At 52.1% G+C, this 24,511-nt stretch overlaps 1 protein-coding gene across 1 annotated transcript in view; it reads left to right on the top strand.

Moving 5' to 3' along the window:
- Nucleotides 1-24,501, top strand: part of SEMA4C (semaphorin 4C) — a 74,379-nt gene extending 49,878 nt beyond the window's left edge. Inside the window, exons 3-15 of the mRNA XM_053270145.1 lie at nt 4,299-4,447; nt 5,624-5,686; nt 8,027-8,125; nt 8,942-9,038; nt 9,863-9,979; nt 10,831-10,982; nt 11,888-12,063; nt 12,924-13,068; nt 15,097-15,319; nt 17,099-17,214; nt 18,635-18,792; nt 20,926-20,996; nt 22,575-24,501. Coding sequence (XP_053126120.1) covers nt 4,299-4,447; nt 5,624-5,686; nt 8,027-8,125; nt 8,942-9,038; nt 9,863-9,979; nt 10,831-10,982; nt 11,888-12,063; nt 12,924-13,068; nt 15,097-15,319; nt 17,099-17,214; nt 18,635-18,792; nt 20,926-20,996; nt 22,575-23,416 — 2,408 coding nt within the window. The 3' untranslated portion in view covers nt 23,417-24,501. The remainder of the gene's footprint in view (nt 1-4,298; nt 4,448-5,623; nt 5,687-8,026; nt 8,126-8,941; nt 9,039-9,862; nt 9,980-10,830; nt 10,983-11,887; nt 12,064-12,923; nt 13,069-15,096; nt 15,320-17,098; nt 17,215-18,634; nt 18,793-20,925; nt 20,997-22,574) is intronic.
- Nucleotides 24,502-24,511: the final 10 nt, after the last annotated feature.

Genomic DNA, 24,511 nt, shown 5'->3' with positions numbered 1-24,511 from the left:
CAGATGTTAGGGACATAGGCAGCTGCCATCTACTGAGTCAGACCATTGGCCCGTCTATCTCAGTGTTGTCTTCACAGACTGGCAGCGGCTTCTCCAAGGTGGCAGGCAGGAGGCTCTCTCAGCCATATCTTGGAAATGCTGCCAGGGAGGGAACTTGGAGCCTAGATGATGCTCTTCCCAGAGCGGCTCCACCCCCTAAGGGGAATATCTTGCAATGCTCGCACATCAAGTCTCCCATTCCTATGCAACCAGGGTGGACCCTGCTTAGCAAAGGGGACAAGTCTTGCTTGCTACCACAACACCAAGCTCTGCTCCCTTCAGATGTTGCTGAACCACACCTCCCGTCATTTATTGTGGCTGGAGATGATGGAAGTTATAGTTCAGCAACATCTGGAGGACCACAGGCGCCTGGAGCACCCAAAATCCTGGGGGCCAGCCCCGCTTCCCGTTCTCTTTGATTCCCATCTGAAGGCAGCTGTGGAGCTGCTATGAGATCATCCAGCCTCCTGGGGGGGAAGCGACCAAAATGGGCAGAGGTGGCTGTGTTTTGCTTTGCTGGAAAACAGCTGTTTCCCCGGCTGCCCACCCCTGGCTGTGTCAGGGCTTCCGGTGGCTTGGAGAGATTCTAATTTGCTAATCACCCAGCAGCAGCTGAGAGGCAGCAGTTGGGGAGATTAAATGTGATAATGGGAAGGGGAATGGGGTGGGGTGGGGTTGCGGGGAATAGCAGGATCGCCCTCTGAATCAGAGACCCGTCTTTTCCAGCAGTCTCTCTCCCTGGTCTCCTTGTCACCCACGGGTTAAAGCCCAGCTCAGCTCTCCCTGCCTCTGGCGGACAGAACGCTCTGAGACCGTAATCCTCTGATGGCAGATCTGTGTTTTTTCCCCTCCAGTGACTTAAAGGCTTTTGACCTGCTAGCCGTTGGGGGGGCTTAGAAAGCGAGAGGGGGTTAATCGGCGCTCCGGGGAGCTCAGCCCAGCGGACACAGGGCCGCCTTCCACACCACTGAACTCTTCTCCCATGCCCTGCTAAGCGTGAAGCCTGGTAGAGACCAGTGGCCCACGCTTTGCCCGAGTTACGGGATGGCACGCTTTGAAGCGAGGCTCTAGCTTCAAGGGAAACCATGCTTTGGAAAAAATTTTCCATGGGAGGTTTCTGTTTCTCAAAAAAATCATTTCTTTATAAATGAAAGGATGTCAGTGCAATATTAGGCAAGCTTGGGAATTTCAACATGGATGTTTTTCAGGCATTATTAGTAGGAAGTGTAAGAGAGAGTACATGTAAGGTTTTTTAAAATTATGATGTGATTATTATTTTATTTTATTCTTTATATGATGATTTTTTGATTTTTTAATTCATTTTTAAACAGTAGTCATGGCGCAGCGGGGAAGTAACTTGTCTAGGCGCAAGAGGTTGTGGGTTCGAATCCCCGCTGGTATGTTTCCCAGTCTATGGGAGACACCTGTATCAGGCAGCAGCGATATAGGAAGATGCTGAAAGGCATCAACTCATACTTCACGGGCGGAGGCAATGGTCAACCCCTCCTGTATTCTACCAAAGAAAACCACAGGGCTCTGTGGGCGCCAGGAGTTGACACTGACTCGACGGCACAACTTTACCTTTAATACAGTGGTTTGGTTTTGTTGCTAAATATATAGGTCAAATGCTTGACTAAACAAGCAGAACGTTGCCAGTTCGAATCCCCACTGGTACTATATCGGGCAGCAGCAATATAGGAAGATACGGAAAGGCATCATCTCATACTGCATGGAAGGAGACAATGGTCAGCCCCTCTTGTATTCTACCAAAGACAACCACAGGGCTCTGTGGGTGCCAGGAGTCGAAATCGACTTGACGACACACTTTACCTTTACTTTAACATGCCAAATTAGATCACAGTCTATTTAGGGCTTTGGAAAAATCTGCATGGGACAATTGTCTGAAAAGAAAAATGTGTGCACACTTTATGGAAATGACCCCCCAAAAAGTGCATGGGGAAATTTCCCAGAAATGTTGCCACAAAATTTTCCAACTGGAAAACTTCTGGAAAACCCACATCTCTGTTTTTAATGTGAAGAAGAGAAAGGAAGAGAAACAGAATGTGTGTGTCTCAGTTTGGCTCGCGAGTTGCCGCTCAAGATTAATGAGACTGATGGTTCGATTTCCACACCGTCCTGTTTGTAGCAGAAGACAGTTTACTGTCTTGCTTTTGTCAAGCCGGCCGCCTGCTTGCTGTCTCTCAATTGACTCCTTTATATAACTCTGTCATATTCCCTCTTGATCTATTTTTCTCAGAACTAGAGAGCCCTTTGTATCTTTATGAAAAGGAGCTGTAATGCATTTAATGTAGCTAGGGAAACGACCCTTGCAGCGGTCTGTAGCTCTTTAGTCTCTTGTCAGTTTGAAAGAGAATTTCTTTTTCATAACTTTCTTCTCCCTTTCGTTTCTCCCTTTTTAAAAAAATAAATCCAGTTTTATAAGTGCAAAGTTTCTTGTGAACTTTAATGTAAGAGTCTCCGATTTCAAGAGCACAGTTTATGCTGCGTTACAGAGTCTCAAGTCGGGAAAAGCCACCAGTTTCAGTACTGCTTGCAAAATAAATGTCATCCTGCCCAAACGGAAATTGGAGACTGTTTGTAGACCCAGGAAGGCTTTGTTTTTGAAATACTGCTTTTTAACCCTGTCTGGTATTTTTAGCCTTCCTTTTGGAAAACTGCAATAAAATTATTTGTCTTTGCAAAAGAGATGGAGAAGGAGAACAAGGCAGTCCTTGGGATCTTTCCAAAGTACTAACTATCGCTTCTGTGCCAGTAAGGATGCAGGTGGCAATATCTGTACTTGGCCGCCTGTTCTGAACCCGCATCCCAGAAGTGAACAGGCTGCTGCTACATAAGGACGCAAGAAACTGTCTTGTAATAACGCAGGCCATTGTGCTCCATCCTTCTTGTCCCCTTAGCTAAGCAGGGTCTGCTGTGGTTGCATTTGAATGGGAGACTACATGTCAGCGCTGTAAGATATTCCGCTTAGGGGATGGAGCCGCTCTGGGGAGAGCATCTAGGTTCCACCTTCCCTCCCTGGCAGCATCTCCAAGATAGGGCTGAGCGGGAGTCCTGCCTGCAACCTTGGAGAAGCCGCTGCCAGTCTGTGTAGGCAATACTGAGCTAGATAGACCAAGGGTCTGACTCAGTATATGGCAGCTTCCGATGTACTCTCCAAGGTTTTTCAGGCCAAAGTCTTTCCCAGCCCTAGTTAGGGATACCCGGGATTGAACTTGGGGCCTTCTGTCTGTAATTAGATGCTCTACCACTGAACTACAGCCTCATCTCCAAAGAAGCTTGGAACACAAGTCCGAACATTGGTCCATCTGGATCAGTGTTGTCTATACCAGGCCTGCTCAACTTGGGCTCTCCAGCTGTTTTGGACTACAACTCCCATAATCCCCAGCCACAGTGGCCAATAGCCAGGGGTTCTGGGAGCTGTAGGGCAGCATCTGCAGGACGGCCAAAGTTGAACAGCCCTGACCTACACTGGCTGGCAGTGGCTCTCCCCGGTTTCAAGCAGGAGTCTCTCCCAGCCCCACCTGGAGATGCTGCCAGGCAGTGAACTTGGGACCTTCTGCGTGCAAAGCAGATGCTCTACCACTGAGCTATGGCCCCACCCCGTAGCTATTGCTGCTAGGTGAAATGGATGTGCAGCAAAACGTTGCATGCACATGTGTTACCTGAGCTTAAGCAGAATGGGAAAACAAGAGTACCAAAGGCAGGAGCACTTGCTCTAACTTGGTTCATATGGAGCTCCTATATGGAGGGGAGGGGCTCTGTCTGAGTGCCTTTTCAAACCATTCCCTCTCAGAAAAACAAAGCTGTGAAATCACTGCTGAGAAAAAAAGAGGGTCTCACCCAACTTTCACTCTCAGAAGCAGAAAGGCTTGTGACTGTCTTGAGTGTTCTACAAGCCGATAAACTCTCCGCCCTTTTTGTTCAAGCCCTCTTCCCTGCCTTGCCTCTGCCCACCTGATTGCCTGTTTCATTACCTCCGCCCACCTGATTGTCTGTTAACTCTTAACTGCCTGAGCTCATGGACATTCTGTCCCAGTGACTAACATGGAGGCAGATTTTATGGGGAATTGGCCCCTCTAGGATGTGTGTGTGTGTGGTTTTTGTTGTGTTTTTTTAACACCAACATATATGCAGGGAGATAACAAGCCTGGGGAGAGTGGTGTAGGAAAGAGGGCAGGGGAAGATAAAATCTGGTTTCCCCACTCTGTCCTCTAACACCTTCCACCTTTCCCATGCAGAACTCAAAGAAGTGGCAAAGCGCTTCTCGGTGGCAGGTGTGTCCAACTACACAACGTTGACATTGGATGACACTGGAGGGTTACTCTATGTGGGTGCCCGGGAAGCCATTTTTGCCCTCCGCACCAACAGCATGGAATTAGAGGATGAGGTGAGTTGGTGGGTTTGGAAGAGGAAAGAGTCATGTTCTTGCAGAGTTCCCATTTGTTTCATTGAGAATGATCGGCACGAAAAGCCTGCCTACCCCAGCATTCTGTTTCCAACAGTGTGCAGCCAGATGTCTCCAGGAGACAGCTCATGAAGACAAGAGCCCTCTGCAGGGTCTGGTATTCGGAGATAGACCAGCTCTGTTCATGGAAGTTCCATTTAGTTGTTAATGCCCAGTAGCCATTGATAGGTTTATCTTTAATTAGGAGGAGGAGCCAGGAGTAAAGGCTCCTCCTTGTGGCGCTGCAATAGAGCAAGATCTTAGATGTTAAGGGTATACAGTGACAAATAGCCAGATCTGACTTCTGGGACACAATCCAAGGGGAAATTCTCCTGCACAAGCACCGCTGACATGAACAGGGGTTGTGTACGGTGTTATGAAGCGGAGAGGGGAGGTGCCAGGGAGATTCTTCTGTCTTTGGGCAGCGAAATGTTTTTGGCCAGCCCTGAGCTGGAAGGTGGCCATTTGTGGCTGGGGATGATGGGAGTTGTAGTCCAGCCACATCTGAGCACCCAAGATTGGGAACCCTTATGTTAAAGCAGGGGGGGGGGCAGTGTTTCGGAAGGCCGAAATGAGGATTCCTTATGAGTCAGAGGCAAGGGAGGGAGTTGTGGGATGGTAGTGGCGAGATGAATGAGGTAGACAGATTTGGACAATACCTCCCGGCCCACTTCATTAGAAGTGGGGTGTGCCCAACAATATGCACCTCTTGGGGCATCTGCAAGAAACTTTCCGACGGGCACATACTCGTGTTATATCCTCCTTTGAATTGCGTGGGCCAGGGAAGCGTTGTCTGAACTGCCCCTTGCGGCTCTTCATCTCACACAGCTTTGGCCCTCCAGCTGTTGTAGGACTACAACTCCCATCATCCCCTGCCACTGCAGCAAATGGGCAGGGATGTTGGGAGTTATAGTCCAGCGACAGCTGGTGGGCCGAAGTTGTACAGCCCTGGCCTCGTGCGGCTGTGCATGCTGAAGTGTTCGGTGAACATTGTAGCTGTTCTGTTTAGTGCTAAACTGGTGTGGCTTTCTTATATCATAAGCCACCCGAGCTTCTGTGTTAGAGTGAGGTAAACAGAAAGAGATGATGCTCATCAAGGATCATGATTTCTTTTGGCAGATTCGCTGGGAGGCCCCGGCAGAGAATAAAGCAGAATGTATCCAGAAGGGCAAAAGCAACCAGGTAAGTCGGATGTCCACAGAGTCTCCTAAGCCTGTCTCCTGTTTTTGATCATGACAGAAACTTTTCTTTATCAAAGCCCCCCTGCCCAAGTGGGGAGCCAAGCAACAGACCCCAGGATGGGACATAGGAAGCCGCCTTATACCGAGTCAGACCCTTGGTGCATTAAGCTTAGTACTGTCTACACTGACTGGCAGCAGCTTCTCCGAGGCTGCAGGCAGGAGTCTTTCCCAGCCCTTCCTGGAGATGCTACCAGGGAGTGAACCTGGGACCTGTTGCCTTTTGGCCATTGTGGCTAGGATGACAAGAGTTGTAGGCTAGCAACATCTGGGGACCCAAGTTTGAGAACCCCTGATATAATGGCTGTGTTCGCATGTAACGTGGAAGCACAGGTCTAATGGACCTGTGGGTCCCCCCGGCTCTCCCGTCCGAACTCGGACATAACAGAGAACGATCTCTCTGCAGTCAGCGAGATTGCAGAGGGGAGGGGGGACTGGCTGTGTGGGCTTCCCTCTTTACTGAAGGACAGCTCTGGCAGCCATTGGCAGCTGGAGAGAGGGAGGAGCTTCCTCCCTCATTTCCAGTTGCCGAAGGGGGAGACTGCAGTGCTGCGTTCGGACGTAACACTGACACGGCAGAACTGGAGTTACATAGGAACAGGCTGCCATATACTGAGTTGGTCCATCTAGCTCAGTATTGTCTACACAGACTGGCAGCAGCTTCTCCAAGGTTGCAGGCAGGAGTCTCTCTCAGCCCGATCTTGGAGATGCTGCCAGGGAGGGAACTTGGCACCTTCTGCTCTTCCCAGAGTGGCTCCATCTCCTAAGGGGAATATTTTACAGTGTCCACACATCAAGTCTCTCATTCATATGCAACTGGGGCAGACCCTGCTTAGCAATGGGGACAAGTCATGCCTGCTACTACCAGACCAGCCCTCCTCTCAAAAGTTAAAGGTGGCAAAACTCACTAAAGACTGAAGGTACAAATTGGAGTCGGAGGAGGGAAACCACAGGTCCATTTTCCGTCTGCAGGGCAGTTGCAAACCTTTGGATGTACACAAATTTCAACTGGAGGCCCCTTAAACTTGTTTTTCATGTTATGTCCGAATGTGGCCATAGCATTATTGGTCCGTCTTGCCAATGGGGAGCTCAAGAGAAAACGTCTCTGCTGAAACGACTTGAAGGGGACTCTTTGGCCTGTGGCTTAGGGACAAATCTGATCCTTCAGTAGTCCCTCCTTCCTCCTCATCCCCGGCCAGACACGCTGCAGTGTGACAGAGAAAGAGGCTGGTGTGGAAGAGGCTTCTGTCTGCTGGATGTCCCACTCTTTCTGTGCTCCTGCCTCCGGCCCCAGGGAACACAGCTTAGCACAAGTTTTTCCCCCCTCTGAGCAAACAGGCCAGTGGCTCTGTTTGAGTTTCTTTCTCCCCTGTTTGCATTTCATCTTCCTCTGCAAACTCCTCGAGCAAACTGGGCTGGACACAGCGGCAAGATTATGTGGGCCCCGGAGTTTCTAAGGCAGGGCTGGACCACTTGGCTCCCCACCCCGACAGATCTCGGGCTGCAGCTCGCATCATCTCTGGATACTGGCCACCGCAGCTGGGGATGATGGGAATCGTCGTCCAAAAGGGGCAGCCCGTTTTCGAAGATCCGTCCCAAGAGGCAAGGTGGAGGGTGCTCCCAGAAAGCTTTGCTGCCTCACTGATGCTCTCCTTCAGTAAGATGAGGTGGGGGCAGGTTGAAAGGAGGGCCCAGCCGCCCCCCATTTCTTCTTCTACTCCAGCAGTTGACTTCTAAATAGCTGCACAATGTAGGTTGTATTTCCTAGTTGTGGGGAGACAAATAGTCGTGGTGGGAGGGGAGGCGCTGATGAAACCTGATAACTGAGTCTCTTCCTCAACCCATCTTCGAGGGACATGGGAAGCTGCCTTGTAATGAGTCAGATCCTTGGCCCGTCTAGTTCAGTACTGTCTGCACGGGCTGGCAGCAGCTCTTCAAGGTTTCAGGCAGGAGTCTTTCCCAGTCCTGCTAGCAGATGCTGCCAGGGAGGGAACCTGGAACCTTCTACGTGCAAAGCAGGTTTTTGCTCTACCACTGCACTCTGCCTCCATCCCCTCCACCCCCTGACTTCCGAGATCTCACCTGGTAATGCCTGCCCACTTGGAAACCTAGATTTCCAACCCAGAGGACTAGGAGCTTGGTTTTAAAGAAAGCTCTTAGGAAGCTGCATCTGTGAACAGTACAAGCACAGCATTCAAGCGCTCTAGGCATGGATGCGTTTTGGATGCTTGCTAACAACCAGCTTTTCTTTCTCTCTCTCTCTCTCTCTCTCCCCCACCCCAAGACCGACTGCTTCAACTACATTCGCTTCCTCCAGGCCTACAACAGCTCTCACCTGTATACCTGCGGTACTTACGCCTTCCAGCCCAAATGTGCCTACATTGTGAGTATGGCAGGGAACCTCCCTGGACGTGTGGATGGATATGCATGCATTTAACATCCTATATTGGTGGTGGCTTCTTCAGTTCCATAAGCTGTGCTTATGACTTTGGGGTATTTAAGAGGACATTGTCTTTGTTATGACCCCAGCCACCCATTGAGATCATCCAGAGAAATGAGCGGGGAGAGGCCAGTGGTAGCCCAGTTTCTGCTGCCACCGTGGCCCCCCTAGCCCCGCCCCCTGCATCTGACATCAGGCACAGGGAGTGTTTAGCCATGCCCCCCACATCTGTGAGGGCATGGTTTTGCTCCCAAACGCATCCTCCTTTTAAAGGCAGGGAGAGTCACTGCCATTTGGGAGCTAAATAACGCCCCTTCCCACGTCTGACATCAGACACGGGCAGGGCGTGTCTGGAGCACGAGGTGTGGCCCTTGAGGCGCGGTGGCCCGGGTTCTTTGAACCCATCCGCTCAATGGTGGCTCTGCCCTTGTCCGTAGAGGGGCATCCACACATGCTACCAGTTTGGCGGTCGCTCAGGGATGGGCTTTCTCTGTTGCTGCCCTGAGGCTTTGGAGTGCGCTCCCGGCCGAAATAAGAGCCTCCCTATCTCTGACAGCTTTTTTAAAAAGACTCTTAAGGTGCATTTATTCACCCAAGCTTTTTAACTGGGATTGTGGTTTTAAACTCTGTTAAAGTTTTAATTTCTTGTAAGTTGGATGTGAACTTCCCAGAGACAAGAGTTTGGAGCAGTGTACAAATATACGGGGAAAAATAAGAAGTGAATAACTCCCCCTCTTTGTCTTGGTTTCCCTCTTCCAGGACATGGCTACTTTCTCCCTTGACAGGACGACCTTAGAAGAGGGGAGAGGGAAGTGTCCTTATGACCCAGCCAAGGGACACACGGGCCTCATTGTGGGTAAGTGGCTTCCAGGCTTGCCTCTTCCTGGCACCTGAAGCAGAGAATCCAAGTCACGAGAATGTGGTTTCCAGTTGAGGCGGGGCACGATCTGCTGGGAAGTTCTCCTGCACGTAATTGTGCAGGATAACTTCTTACGCGGGGAGAAAAGAACCAACCCTTAGAAAGATTTTCCGGCCTGATCGCTTGGAGGCGATTTCTTACTTACTGCAGGTGACCAGGCAAGTAGCAACAGTAGCCAGCCCAGTAGCCTCAGACCAAGCTTATTGGCTGGCGAAAGAGATTGGTTTCTGCAGAAATACAGTGGAGGAGGGAGGGCCAAATAGGCGAGCAAATTGATATTGATTAATCCTGGGATTCTCAAGTGTGGGTCCCCAGATGGCAGCGTACAACTCCCATCATCCCCTGCCACAGTGTGGCAGGGGATGATGGGATTTGCAGTCTGTCATCTGGGTACCCATGCTTGAGAACCCCGAGATTAAGGTGGCCCTTCAAGCTCCCCCCAACCAGGATATGTAGGATGTTAAAGGTTTAAACCAGTGCCTTGAATTGGACCCAGAAATAAATCAGGAGCTAGTGAAGGTCAAAAAGACCTGGAGGAACCTACTTCACCTGTAGAGCTCCTGAGAGCAGCCTGGCTACACCACACCTTCCGAACACTCTCCAAGGGCCGCCCCATGCAGAGCCAAGATGGGGTGGCCAGTTTTTTTGCTGATCGGGATGATGGGAGTTGTAGTCCAACAACAAGCTGGAAAGCCTCAGGTTGCCCCCCCCCCCCCGGCAGGTGCTAAGCTCACTCCTCCTTCCCTTTTTGCTTCTCTCAGATGGAGAACTCTATTCAGCAACGCTCAACAACTTCTTGGGCACGGAGTCTGTGATCCTGCGCAACTTGGGCCTCCATTATTCTGTCAAGACGGAGCATCTGGCCACTTGGCTCAATGGTGAGATCCCACGGGGAGAGGGTTCCCTCGGGTGGGCTTAATTGCACATCCACGCAGCATTGCTCCCGATGAGCACATTGGTCAGGTGCTAGGCGGGATGATGAGCATTAAGATTGGATACAGGGAGATCTTTCTCCCTCTCTCACAATACCAGAACCAGGGGGCCATCCCATGAAAAAAGACTGCCAGGAGATTTAGGACCGACAGAAGGAAGTACTTCCCCACACAGCACATCATTAATCTATGGGATTTTCCACCGGGGATGTGGTGTGATGGCCATCACCTTGGACGGTTATAAGTGGGGCTTCGGCAAATTCGTGGAGGGACAGGTTTATCAGTGGCTGCTGGTCTTGATACCAGTTGCAGTTTGCGTAGGGAGCGAGAGGCTGTTAGTTCGATTCCTCCCCCCACCCCACCCGGCTTCTTCCTTTTGCCCGCCCACCCTCCCGCCTGCCCCACGGCCGTCCGGCCATCACAGGTTTCTTTTCCCGCCTGTACCCGGGGCAGCTCTCTGAACTCTTCCGAGAACTGCCACACACGGGATTAGCCCTGGGTGTGTCTTAGAGAATTAAATGCAAAGAAGAAGATAAAGAGGGCTCCCTGTCCCCAAAGGGCTGACAACCTAAAAAAGAAACATAAGATAGACGCCAGCAACAGCCACTGGAGGGATGCTGTGCTGGGGACGGATAGGGCCAGTTGCTCTCCCCCTGCTCAGTAAAGAGAACCGTCCCTTTTAAAGGTGCCTCTTTGCTCAGTCAGCAGGCGTTTCATGTGGTGCAACTGATCCGTCAAGCGGGTGGGGAGATGCGTATGAGACGGCCAAAGGCATCCCTCTCCCTTTCTGTTTGCAGAACCCCACTTTGTGGGCTCGGCGTATGTCCAGGAGAGCAAAGGCAGCGAGAACGGGGATGACAGCAAAGTGTACTTCTTCTTCAGCGAGCGGGCCGTGGAGTACGACTGCGACACGGAGCAAGTGGTGGCGCGCGTGGCCAGGATCTGCAAGGTGGGCGAGAGCGCTGGGGGCGAGCAGAGGCGCTCTAACCCCCGGACCTTGGGGACCCGGTCCGGGGCCTCCGGCAGCCACCCCACGCTCACCGGGCCGAATCTCCTTTTATTAATTTTTAAAATCACAGCTGCCATGGGGCCGGGGGGGGGTGCCAGGGAGTGAACGGAGCAGTCCTTCTCCCCCTACCCGCCCCCGGCAGAGGCCGGAGCGATGCTGGGCCCATCCATCCAGCCCAGCGTCTTTTGCAAACTGCGAGGCAGGCCTGAGCCGTTGAGAGATTGCCACAAACCGGCGGGGGGGGAGAAGGCCTGCTGGCCTTGGTAGCGAGCACGAATGGCCCCCTTTGCTCAGCAGGGTCTGCAGTGGCTTGCATTTGAATGGGGGAACTACGTGTGTGAGCACTGTAAGATATTCCCCTTAGGGGTTGGAGCCGATCTGGGAAGAGCTGCTTGCATGCAGGTGGTTCTAAGTGTTCCCCCCCCGCCCCCCGGTGGCATCTCCAAGATAGGGTTGAGAGAGACTCTTGCCTGCCACCTTTGAGAAGCCGCTGCCAGCCTGTGTAGACAATACTGAGCTAGATGGACCAGTGGTCTGACTCAGTATAAGGCAGCTTCCTGTGTACAATATCCTTGCTGAGATGTGGCAACCGGAATTCTGTACAGCAGGGATGGCCAACTTGGAGGCTCTCCAGCTGCTGTGGGACTACAACTCCCATCACCCCCCGTAGCAATAAATCGCAATGGGGGGGGATAGGAATCATAGTCCAACAGCAGCTGTTGAACTTCAGATTGGCCACCCTTGCTGTTTGAAGAAAGCGACAACTGGGGTCTGGTTTAGGAGGCACCAGTAGGCACGTAGGCCAACAGCAACCCACCTTCTAAATGTCCTTTTTTCCTATGCAGGGGGACATGGGTGGTGCCCGCACGTTACAGAAGAGATGGACGACGTTCCTCAAGGCCCGGCTGGTGTGCTCCATCCCTGAGCAGCAGCTGCATTTCAACCGGCTGCAAGGGACCTTCACGCTGAATGGAGACCACTGGCGCAATACCAGCTTCTTTGGGGTCTTCCAGGCACGCTGGTAAGGCGGCCAAGAACCTTATAGGGGGTGCCCAGAGCTTGTTGGCCTCCGCTCTGCGAGGGGTAGCTAGCTGGCCTGCCTGTCTGCTGTGACCGGATCAGGGTTGTTGTGAGGATAAGCATAACCATGGACACTGCTCTGGGCTCCTTAGAGGAAAAGTGGGGTATAAATCTGGGAAACGAGCCTTTAGGAGAGCTGGTCTGGTGGTAGCAAGCGTGACTGGTCCCCTTAGCTAAGCAGGGTCTGCCCTGGTTGCATTTGGATGGGAGATGAGAAGTGTGAGCTCTGCAAGATATTCCCCTCGGGGGTTGGAGCCGCTCTGGGAAGAGCATCTAGGTCCCAAGTTCCCTCCCTGGCAGCATCTCCAAGATAGGGCTGAGAGAGATTCTTGCCTGCAACCTTAGAGAAGCTGCTGCCAGTCTGGGTAGACAATCCTGAGCTAGATGGACCTATGGTCTGACTCAGTATATGGCAGCTTCCTGTGTTCCTATGTAGCAGAGGGGAGAACAACTGACCCTATCCGTCCCCAGCACAGCATTCCTCCAGTGGCTGTTGCTGGTGTCTATCTTACATTTCTTTTTAGATTGTGAACCCTTTTGGGTCCCTCGATGCTGTTGGACTACAACTCCCATCATTCCCCACTACAATGGCCTTTGGCCACTGTGCCTGGGGATGATGGCCGTTGATTTGGGGACACACGTTTGAGAACCTGTGTCTTTGGGGACAGCGAACCCTTTTCTCTGGCTATTGTTGATGCAAACCACTTTGAGAACTTGTTTGTTGAAAAGCATAGTCTTAATAATGAGATTAAACACTTCCCAGTCTTGGCTGGAGTCTTACGCTTTTCATTTTCCCTGCAGGGGAGACGTGGACGTTTCGGCCGTCTGCCGGTTCCAGATTGAGGATGTGCAGAAAGTGTTTGAAGGCCCTTACAAAGAATACAAGGAACAATCCCAGAAGTGGGGTCGGTTCGCGGAGCAGGTGCCCTTTCCCCGTCCCGGGGCGGTAAGTGCCTTGGTGGAAGATGACGACGAGGGAAATGTCTCACTGTTAGCTTTCTCTCCTGCTCCTGGAGGCAGGGTGCCTCTGCGCTGCCCCCTGCAGGTCTGTGAAGGGGAGACTCACCTGCTACTTTCTTCTCATAGGACCATAGGAAGCTGCCTCATACTGAGTCAGACCTTTGGTCCATCTAGCTGAGTATGTTCTACACTGACTGGCAGCGGCTCTCCAAGGTTGCAGGAAGGAGTCTCTCCCAGCCCCACCTGGAGATGCTGCCAGGGATTGAACCCAGGACAAATCCCTCTTCCCCTGAGCATCTTTATGCTCTTCTTCTGTCTCACACTACTCACATGTAGTCTCCCATCCAAATGCAAACCAAGGTGAAGCCTGCTTAGCAAAGGGAAGACTTCATGCTCACTTTTACAAGACCATTTGCTAAATAAAGATCAACTCATTTCTGAGCTTTTGGAAGTGATCCCTGGGATTGCTTTACCGTCCCATTTTTCTTCTAGCGTCATGCTACTGCGGTTTAGCAGCAGAGGGACAAAATGTGGGAATTCGGGAAATCTGATCTGAATACATGATGGAACAGCGGAGTGGAATTGTCTCGGCTGTTACAGAATTGGTTTGGATGCGGTGGGGGTGGAGAGCCGGCCTCGGAGTAGTGAGCGTGACTTGATCACTTTGCTAAGCAGGGTCTGTCCTGGTTTGTATTGGGGTGGGTGACTACACATGAGTAGGGGTCTGCACGGAACCGCCACACTGCGTTCCGGCACTGGGGTGGGGGGTAGCTTTAAGAGCAGCGGGAGGGGTAAGTAAACCCTCCCGCCGCTCTTAAAGCTACCCCCACCCTTTTCAATGGCCTCCGGACCGGTCCGGGCCCATCGCTACACGTGAGCACTGTCTACTGATATTCCCCTTAAAGGATGAGCCATCGCTCAGTGGTTGAGTCCCTCCTTTGCAAGCAGGAGTTCCGAATTTTAATCCCTGGCAGCATCTCCAGGTAGGGCTGGGAGAGTCTCCTGTCTGAAACCTTGGAGAGCTGCTGCCGGTCAGTGTAGGCAATACTAAGCTAGATGGAGCAGTGGTCTGACTTGGTGGAAGGCAGCGCCCCATGTTCCCCTGGAATGTGTGCAGAAGAGCTCAGGCTAGCAGAAATGTCCCTGCTGCTCTCTTGTGTGGTCTGCAGCGGAGGCTGATCTGCTTTGACTTTCTATCCCTGCCTCTCACATGATCAGGCTGATTGCTGAGCAATCCCTGGAAGTGGGCAATCATTTATAATGTGAACGTGGCACTCCACTCCTTAGTAAGCCTCATCCTCTTGCCTAATGGCCCATCAGGGAAGGGAGAATTCCCAGGATGCTAACCTGTCTGAAAGCTGCAGTTTCCGCTTTAGAATCCCTGCCCCTTTTTATCCCAAAAGTGTGTGTCGGGCTGTTCTTACTCTGCACCCCCAAGGAAGCAGGCGGGAGGAGAGCTGGTCTTGTGGTAGCAAACATGAATTGTCCCCTTTGCTAAGCTAGGTCTGCTCTGGTTTGCATTTGGATGGGAGCACTGTAAGATATTCCCCTTAGGGGATGAGACTGTCACGGAGTAGAGATGTAGACGATCCCAGGTTCAATCCCTGGCAGCATCTCCAGGTAGGGCTGGGAAAGTCTCCTGTTGAAATCTTGGGGTGCTGCTGCCTGTCAGTGTAGACAGTCCTGAACTAGATGGACCAACGGTCGGACTCAGCATGAGGCGGCTTCCTCAGCCCTTTTGTGAGTAAATGCCTCACATCCTTCTAGATCAGGGCTGCTCACCTTCGGCCCTCCTGCAGACACTGGCCTACAACTCCCATAATTCCTGGCTATTGGCCACTGTGGCTGGGGATTATGGGAGTTGTAGTCTCAAAACAGCTGGGGGGGGCGGCTAAGTGGAGCAGGCCTGTTCTAGACTGAGCCTGTCTGCTTCCAAGCATTTCCCCCAGAGCCGAGCCTTTGCTCAACCGCTGTTAATACCCGACTGAAGAGCAACTTTCTCTCCTCTGCGCAGTGCATCACAAACTCGCTCCGGCGTAACGGCTTCGCCAGCTCCTTGGAGCTGCCCGACAACACCCTCAACTTTGCCAAGAAGCACCCGCTGATGGACGAGGTGGTGCTGCCACAAGGCAACCGGCCCCTCCTGGTCAAGAAGGATGCCAACTTCACCCAGCTGGTGGTGGAGCAGGTGCACGGCCTCGATGGCAAACCCTACGAAGTCCTCTACGTTGGGACAGGTACAGAGTGGTTTTCTCTCTACGTTTTTTTCCTTCAATCTGTGTACGGAATGAGTTTTGTTCTGGGCGGAAGTATCAAGGCACTGTGTGCCTGAGCAGACATTCAAAAATAAATAAATATGTGAGCACAAACCTTAGAGGGAACACTGGTTAGGGGTGTGCACGGAACCGGCTGGTCTGGTTCTGTTCGAGTCCAAACGTGACCCGAACCAGACGGGGCCAGTTCAGTCCAGCACCCCTTCGAAACCCCGAACTCCCAGTTTGGTCTGGTCTGGGGCAGGGGGTTCGTGAGCTTTATTCCCCTTTTCTTTTTAATTTAAAAATTGTTTAAGCTTACCTCCTCTGGGAAAGTTGTCAGAAGCGGCGGGGTGTATGTGTGTGTACATGGCGGTTCCCCCGCCGGCCTCCCTGAGCCCATAAATTGGCCATTCTTCGGCTGGTTTTTGGACCTCCCCCCCCCCTGGTTTGGTGGCCATTTTGGAGGCATCCGCACTTGCGCAATGGGCCTCTGCATGGCCTGGCGTGATTTATGGACTGGGAGAGGGGGTCCGTTTAAATTTTCTAAATAAATAAATAAATAATCTAAAAAACCAAAACTCACAAACTCCCAGCGGGGTTCGTTCCGGGGTTGGACCGAACAGTCGAACCGAACCGAACAGTCGAACCGAACCGAAGCGGTTCGACACATCCCTAACACTGGTTCAGAGCCCAGGCTCTGTGGCAAAGGGTTTCCTTCCTTTGCAGAAGTATCCAGGTTCATCCCCGAGCCGTCCCAGCTGAAGGAGCTCAGATAGCAAGGCTGGGTGAGCCCCCTCTCAGAGACTGTGGAGAACCATCGCCTATCAGAGAAGACAGTACTGGACTAGAGGGGCCAATAATCAAAGCTGGATGTGCTGCGTGCCTTCTTTAAAAAATAGAAACAATCATCTCGCCATTTCTCGCCTAACTTCCAGTGGAAGAAGGCTTACGAGATCTCCCTGTCCACGTGCATCATCTCTCATAAGTTTAGCGTTTATGGTCCAAACCAGATTCACAATACGTGGGAGGGGGGCCTAGAGAACCCCGACGGGCTCTTTACTCGTATTTAACTGAGTGCAAGACTAGGTTTTTCGCAAGTTCTTTCACATTAGAAATCAGTAGGTCTTCTTATATTCTGAGTCCCCTTCCTTTTGGAGAAACACAGGTATATCCTCGCTCTTCTACTCTGCTTTTAAGGGGGTCTTCTTAAATTTAGAGTTGTCTTCTATTCAGGTAAATATGGATCTTGCCAATCGGCCATGGTGTTTCAAGATGGCGGCCACTCAAAATATAGACCAGGCCCCCATTATAAACCACATGCTGAGGGTTGTGTGCAAATTCACAGCACATGGGATGGGGTCCTAAATAAGAGCCACCATGCTAAAAGAAGTGGGAAATGGGTTCTGTTGGTTCTACTTAGACATTAGCAACGAGTCGTTCCGTCATTTATTCTGGCCTTGCAGATTTAAGGGAGTTGCAAAGAGCCACATGGGAAGCGTGAGTCGCAGCCTTCACCAATGGAAATCTGATCTAGCTGCCTCTCTCGCTTCTGAGATTTATAATAATAGGGTTTCAGAATTGGAAGGGTCCCTGGAGGTCTGTCCAGCCCCCACTTCGCTGTCCTTGCTTATATAATCTCAAGCATATCCTTGCAGCTATAAGACCTAGAATGAAAAAGAAAGCTGTTACCCACACACACATACACACGCCCCAAAGCCTCTCCTTGCAATGACCACCTGTTCTTTTTTTGATCTCCTGTAGATAACGGCTGGCTACACAAAGCAGTTGTCCTGCCCACCGGCATCCATCTCATTGAAGAGCTGCAGATTTTTGACCAAGCCCAGCCTGTCAAAAGCCTGGTCTTATCCCCACAGAAGGTAAGGAAGGACCCTCTTGTGAGGTGAGGTTGAGCACTGAAGGTGGCAGGCACCAGTTATGGGCCCTTCCTTCCCCAGCCCCCTAGTAGAGGCAGAGGATTTGCCCCTGATGGCACCAGATGACAGATGTGCTGACATACTGGTCTAGTTCAAATCTAGGTTTAATGTAGGTTACCAGCAATAGTTGAAGTCTAGGTTAAATGTAGGTTACCCACATTAGCATGATTCTGTCAACCCACGCCAAGGTGGTTCATGGCCTGAGATTAATCAAACCTTCCTGCTTTGTTGTGGGTTCACATAATCACACTAATGTCAGTGACCCACATTCAACCTAGATTTGAATGGTTGTACGAACCTGGCCACCCTCTCCACCCCTCCGAAAAAGCCTCCCTTGGGATGAATGATGCAAAATTAAAATCATTGGCTTACTTTGGCTAATTTCTTCTACTTGAAAGATTCAGGCGTCAACGAATTTGTGAAGGGATCTTTTGGGGCAAGAAGCTGATGGAATGGGAATGGACCGGAGACGAGGGGCAAGCAAGTTGTGCTGAACAACAGCTGGGGAAGGGCAGACATGCATAGGGAGACAGAACTCTGTATGCTACTGTGGGAGTCGCCTTTGACCTTCTCATCTTTGAGCAGAAAGTACATGGTGTTTCCCCCTTTCTGGAACCACATGGCAGGGATGATCAAACTTCATTCTCCAGATGTTTCTAGACTACAACTCCCATTGTGGATGATGGGAGTTGTACTGTATTTACGTGGATCCAAGACGAGGTTTTTCTCAAATTCTTTGATGTTAGAAATTGGGAGGGGTCATCTTGAATTCAGGGTCCTTTACTTTGGGGTAAAGCAAAGTGTGCCGTTGAGTCGGTGTCGACTCCTGGCGATCACAGAGCCCTGTGGTTGTCTTTGGTGTAGAATACAGGAGGGTTGACCATTGCCTCCTCCTGCACAGTCTGAGATGATGCCTTTCAGCACCTTCCTATATCGCTGCAGCCCAATATAGGTGTTTCCCATAGTCCGGGAAACATACCAGTGGGGATTCGGACTGGTAACCTCTGGCTTGCTAATCAAGTCATTTCCCCGCTGCACCCTTAGGTGGCTATAATCTATAATCTCTATTTAGCCACCTATAGTATAATCTATATTTAACCCATATTTTAAAGGGGGGGTATTAAATACAGGGTCATAATCTATCTGGGTAAACAGAGTAGTCCAACGACATCTGGGGACTCAAGTTTGAGAACTCCTGCCATGTGGGCTAGAAACTTGAACAAACAAAATGAAAGCCAGGATTCATTGGGTTTGCTCTGTGCATGGGATGCTTTTGTGCCATCCAGCAGCCCGCAAAGTGAGCAAAGCAGTATCCCCCCTCGGATGCCGCTCCGCGATTGATGACTCTCTTTCCTGTGGCTAGAGAGTGCTGTTTGCCGGCTCCAGTTCCCATGTCCTCCAGCTTCCTGTGGCCGACTGCAGCAAGTACCGCTCCTGTGCTGACTGCATCTTGGCCAAGGACCCCTACTGTGCTTGGAGCAGGAATGGAAGCCGCTGCGTCCGCATCGATACCTACGATGGGTAAGTGGGCTGTCCTTGCAGCGGGCAGTGGCACAGCAGAGAGCAACGGGGGTGTGTGTGTGTGTGTGTGTGTGTGTGAGAGAGAGAGAGAGAGAGAGAGAGAGAGAGAGAGAGAGAGAGAGAGAGAGAGAGAGAGAGAGAGAATTAGGGATGTGCACAAATCACGATTTGCAGTGCATCCCTGCCACTGTTAAAATGGAGGAGAGCAGGTGCGTACCTGCTCTTTATTATTATTTATTATTATTTTTTACATTTCTATCCCGCTCTTCCTCCAAGGAGCCCAGAGCGGTGTACTACATACTTGAGTTCCTCCTCACAACAACCCTGTGAAGTAGGTTAGGCTGAGAGAGAAGTGACTGGCCCAGAGTCACCCAGCTAGTTTCACGGCTGAATGGGGATTTGAACTCGGGTCTCCCCGGTCCTAGTCCAGCACTCTAACCACTACACCACGCTGGCTCTCTTCCATTGCTTGCCACCACATCCTGTATCGGCAGCACTCCCCCCAGCTATCACTGCATACTGGTGGCATTCTCAGCTGCCCTTATGCAACGCCGGCACAAACATGGCCTCTGCACATGCCGGGGCCACACGAGGGCAGCTGGGGAGAGCACCATCGATACAGGAGGTGGTGGCACCTACTCTCCTCCATTTTAAAGGTGCCGGGGATGTGCTGCGAATCGCGCTTCGAATCACGATGCATGCACATCCCTAGCAAGAATCGTTTAGGGACTTGTTTGCTTTAGCTCCTCAGTGGTTTCCAGAGCATGGCCAAATGCTGTCCACCTGTGTTAACAAGCTTTTCTCTGCAGGCTCAAGGGATAGACACTGGCCTATTAAAAAGTAACAAAACAAAACAAAACACCAAGCTGCAATTTCAGAGTGCCAGATTCTGTGCTTACACAAGGGACCCACAAACATGTAGGCTGGGCACACCTGTGGCCACTCCTCTGTGCCTTGATCCTGGAGTACTTATTCCTTCCTCAAGTTCCACTCGCCACATGGAACATAGGAAGCTGCCTTATACCGAGTCAGGACCTTGGTCCATCTAGCTCAGTATGGTCTACCCTGACTGGCAGCAGCTTCTTTGAAGTTCCAGGCAGGATTCTCTCCCAGCCCTACCGAGGGACCCGGCCAGGGACTGAAGCTGGGACCTTCTCCATGCAAAGCAGATGCTCTCCCACTGAGCTGCAGTCCCACCCCTGATCTTCAGTGTTTTTCAAGTGGGGGGCCTCTTTAGCAAAACACCTTCCTTGTGAGAGCCATTTCCCACGGAGCTGACCTCTGCACAGGACTGCGCTGTTCTCAGCGCTGCGAGGGCCCATTAAGAGAGACGGAGCCCTCTCTGAAGACCTCTAGCCTGGGAAAGGGCTACACTTCCCAGGACTCTGGGCACGCCTTCCGAGAGGGCGCCGGGGCTCAGGAGGGCACTGGGGAAAGTGCAGAACTGCATATTGGGGATGGTTACCTCCACATGAGCCACCTCGTGGCGCAGCGGGGAAGCAACCTGCCTAGGGAGCAGGAGGTTGCTGGTTCGAATCCCCCCTGGTGTGTTCCCCAGACTATGGGGAACTCCTGTATCGGGCAGCAGCGATAGAGGAAGGTGCTACAAAGCATCCTCTCATATTGCGGGGGGAGATGGCAATGGTAAACCACTCCTGTATTCTCCCAAGAAAACCACATGGTTCTCGGTTGCTGGGCATCTCATTGGGTTATCCTCGTCACGTGCTCCTGGGCAGGACTATGCAAATTCTAAATAGAAAAATCTATAAAGCCTGATGTGGATAACCCCACCCCAGTTCTTATAGTACTGCGTTGCTCCTGGCAGGTACTTCATTGTGTAGTAAGGATTTCAGCCTTCGTGTAAACTATCTGCTTGTCCCTTTCGTGGTCTTCCCTTCCCTTCCTTATACGTTGGTGTTAAAAAAAACAGCAACACCTGATGGGGCCTTACAACGAAGAGCACTATCCTGAGAGGGATATCTTGGAGCGCTTATGGGTACTTGCCCATCCAAATGCAAGCCAGGGCAGACCCTGCTTAGCCACGGGAACGGTTCCTGCTCACTAGCACAAGACCAGCTCCCTCCTTCCCCTTGTGGCAACCCCTTCTGATGTGCTGCCTCTTTCCTTTTGTAGGTCCTCGATGCTGTTCCAGGATTTGGGGCTCGAGCCAGCAATATGCAATCCTATGCGTGCCTTCAGACCAGGTCTGTCTTTCACTGTAGGTGCCACCTGCCTCAGATTGGTGGCTGTTCTGTCCCCGGCCTCTCCTAGATTGGTATATGTTTGCATGGATAGGAACATAGGAAGCTGCCATGTACTGAGTCAGACCCTTGATCTGTCTAGCTCAGTATTGCCTACACAGACTGGCAGCGGCATCTCCAAGGTTGCAGGCAGGAGTCTCTCTCAGCCCTATCTTGGAGATGCTGCCAGGAGAAGACTTGGGACCTAGATGCTCTTCCCAGAGCGGCTCCATCCCCTGAGGGGAAGATCTTCCAGGGCTCACACTTCTCGTCTCCCATTCATATGCAACCAGGGCGGACCCTGCTTAGCTAAGGGGACCAGTCATGCTTGCTACGACAAGACCAGCTGTCCTCTCCCTAATGGGGAGCCCAGGGTGACCATGTGAGCATCATGACTGTGCAGGGATTTGAACACAGATCACTCTCCTTCAACAGAGATTCTCAAACAGTGGCCCTTGTCCAGTTGTGATTTTTTAAAATCTGCTTTTAAATATTTTGTGATCTTTAGGACCTCCCTGAAAGGGGTGTTGTAGGGTAGAATGGGGATAACCTAGAGTACCTTCCTCCAAGGTTCTTGGGAGAAAGTCAGGAAACAAATGTCCCCTGCTAACTGGGGGAAGAGGCACCTTTTAAAAGTGGTGACTCTTTATTGAGCAGGGGGAGAGCAACTGGCCCTATCCATCCCCAGCACAGCATCCATCTTTTTTAGATTGTGAGCATCCATCTTTTTTAGATTGTGAGCCCTTTGGAGACAGGGAGCTATTTTATTCATTTATATCTATGTAAACTGCTTCAGGAACTTGGATTGAAAACTGGTATACGTATTTGCCATATTTGTATATGCACACTGCTATTACAAACTACTACAAATATTTATATGCTGCTTGTCAACAAATGTTCTCAAAGTGGTTTACATAGAAAAATAAATAAATAGGACAGTATACTTAGAAACATACACACCTACATAGAAACACAGGAAACTCCCTTGTACCGAGTCAGACCGTTGGTCCGAGTCAGACCGTTGGTCCCGGGTTCACTCCTTGGCAGCATCTCCAGGTAGGGCTGGGAAAGACTCCTGCCTGAAACCCGGGAGAGCTGCTGCCAGTCAAAGTGTGGACAATTCTGAACTAGAATTGTCCACACTTTGACTGGCAGCAGCTCTCCCGGGTTTCAGGCAGGAGTCTTTCCCAGCCCTACCTGGAGATGCTGCCAAGGAGTGAACCCGGGACCTTCTGCATGCAAGCAGATGCTCTCCTCCTGCGTTATGTCCCATCCCCTAAGGGGAATATCTTATAATGCTCACATGTAGTCTCCCATCCAGATACAAAACAAGGCCAACCATGCTTAGCAAGGGGGACAATTCATGCTTGCTACCTACCACAAGGCCAGCTCCCCTCTCAAATACAGAAGGCGACCACTTGGTTTTGTAGTTATCCAGGCAGGATTTCAGTGTTTTGCATTTGCCCTCTGTCGGAGCCCGTTGACGGAAGACCAGCTAGCGTGGACCCCAGCTCTGACTAATCTCTTCCCTCCTCTCCGCAGGCTCCAAGGTCATTGCCAAGAACATCACCGTGATGGTGGGCACAGACCTGGTGCTGCCTTGCCGCCTGACCTCCAACCTGGCCAAGGCCCGCTGGATCTTCAACGGGCAGGATCTGCCCGAAAAGCAGGCCTCGGTCCTGAACGACGCCCACCTCCAGGCGCTGGTCATCCTGGGGGCCAGTCCGAGGCACGCCGGGGCTTACAGGTGTGTCCAGGTGGAGGAGCGGAACGAGCTGATGGCCGAGGGCTACGTGGTGACCGTCGTCTCCAACCCAGCCATGTCGCTGGAAGCCCGGGCCCCGCTGGAGACCCTGGGCCTGGTGTGGATGGTGGTGATCGCCCTGGCGGCCGTGTGCTTGGTGCTCCTGCTGGTGGTCCTGTCCTTGCGGCGGCGCCTGAAGGAGGAGCTGGAGAAGGGCTCCAAGGTGATCGAGAGCACCCTGGTCTACCCCATTGAGCTGCCCAAGGAGTCCAAGAGCCCCACCTTCATCCCCAGCACCACCTCCGACTCCGACGAGAAGCTCTGGGACCCGGCCAGCTACTACTACTCCGACGGCTCCCTCAAGATCGTCCCGGGCCACGCCGTCTGCCAGAACGGGGGCACCGCCTCCTCGCCCACCGCCAACGGCATCCCCGGCCAGCCCCTCCAGTCGCCGCCCCTCCATTCGCCCAACCGCATCAACCTGGGCAACATCCGCGGCTCTTCTTCCAACGGCTACATCCGCCTCAACCTGGGCACCGAGGAGCGGCCGGACTACAGCGACCTCGCGGACGAGCTGCGCCGCAAGCTCAAACAGAGGCAAGCGTTGCCGGACTCGAACCCGGAGGAATCCTCCGTATGAGCTGGCCCATGGACCTGCAGGACGACACAACTACCTCATCAGCCAGGCCGGGACCAGAGTCCTGGCTGGGACCACCGCCACTACTACTATTTTTAAAATCCTATTTAAGGACTTGCTTCGGACACTTTTTTTCTAACACCCCCCCCCCATTTTTATACGCCTCCAAGGTTCCCTCCCGTGCCCCGTGCTCTTTCTGTGGTGTTCAGTGTTTCTCCGCTGCGCCCAGGACCTTGTGGGGAAGATGTTCAGCCATCCTTTGCCTTGGATGGTGGATCTGAGGGAAGGACTCTGAGGCTCAGTCCGGGCCTATATATCTCGCCTGTGACCAACGGCGGTGCTGAGAGACTGTTGGGAAAGATGGGCAGAGCCGGGTTCCCAGGGCCAGGCCGCCAGGGGCGCCATCTTGTTCTGTTTATCCCCCGGCCCTTTCCTGTACTGACTCATAACTACTGGCCATATGCAATAGTTGGGCCAAGGCTGGTTTCCCCCCCGGAAAGAAACGTTGACGGTTAGGAACACGGCGCGGTAGAAATTCCCCCTCCGGCTCCTGAGGGGAAGCTGCAAAGCCGGCCTGCTCTTGTGGAGCTGAGCCCGTGAGTGGCAGCCATGTTGTCCGGAGGGGCAGCCCTAGGAGGGTGAGGGGGAGAGTCCTTTGGCAATAAGTGGGCTGACGGCTGCCTCCTCTTGTGGGAAAGGGGCCTCATCCTGGAATGGAGATGTTTGTATGTGGATGTGCAGGAGTCTGGCGCTTCCAGGAAAGAGGGTGTGCGGGCGGGCATTGGGTTCGGCCTAAAACATGTTGGGGACCGAGGTGGGGAATCCAAACGGCAAACCACTGATGAACTTGGGGCGCAATTCACACGGAGGTGCTTCTGCGCGCGGCCTAGTGGCGTGAACGGGAGCGGCTCAAGAAGTCCGTTTCAATGGGCCTCCTGCAGGAGAACATTCTGGATGGTGGTGCCCAGTGGCTCAGGTCTGGCCTAGGGATGTGCACGGACCGCGGAGGCACGGTCCGACGCCGGGGGTGTGTGTTGCTTTAAGGGGGGGGTTGTACTTGCCCCTCCCGCTGCTTTTGCCCCCTCCAGTGCTCCATTT

Source organism: Hemicordylus capensis, chromosome 8 (assembly GCF_027244095.1).
Source record: "Hemicordylus capensis ecotype Gifberg chromosome 8, rHemCap1.1.pri, whole genome shotgun sequence".
NCBI classification, from domain to species: domain Eukaryota; kingdom Metazoa; phylum Chordata; class Lepidosauria; order Squamata; family Cordylidae; genus Hemicordylus; species Hemicordylus capensis.
The sequence above is the reverse complement of the archived record's forward strand: the minus strand, read 5'-3'. Positions and strand labels throughout refer to the sequence as shown.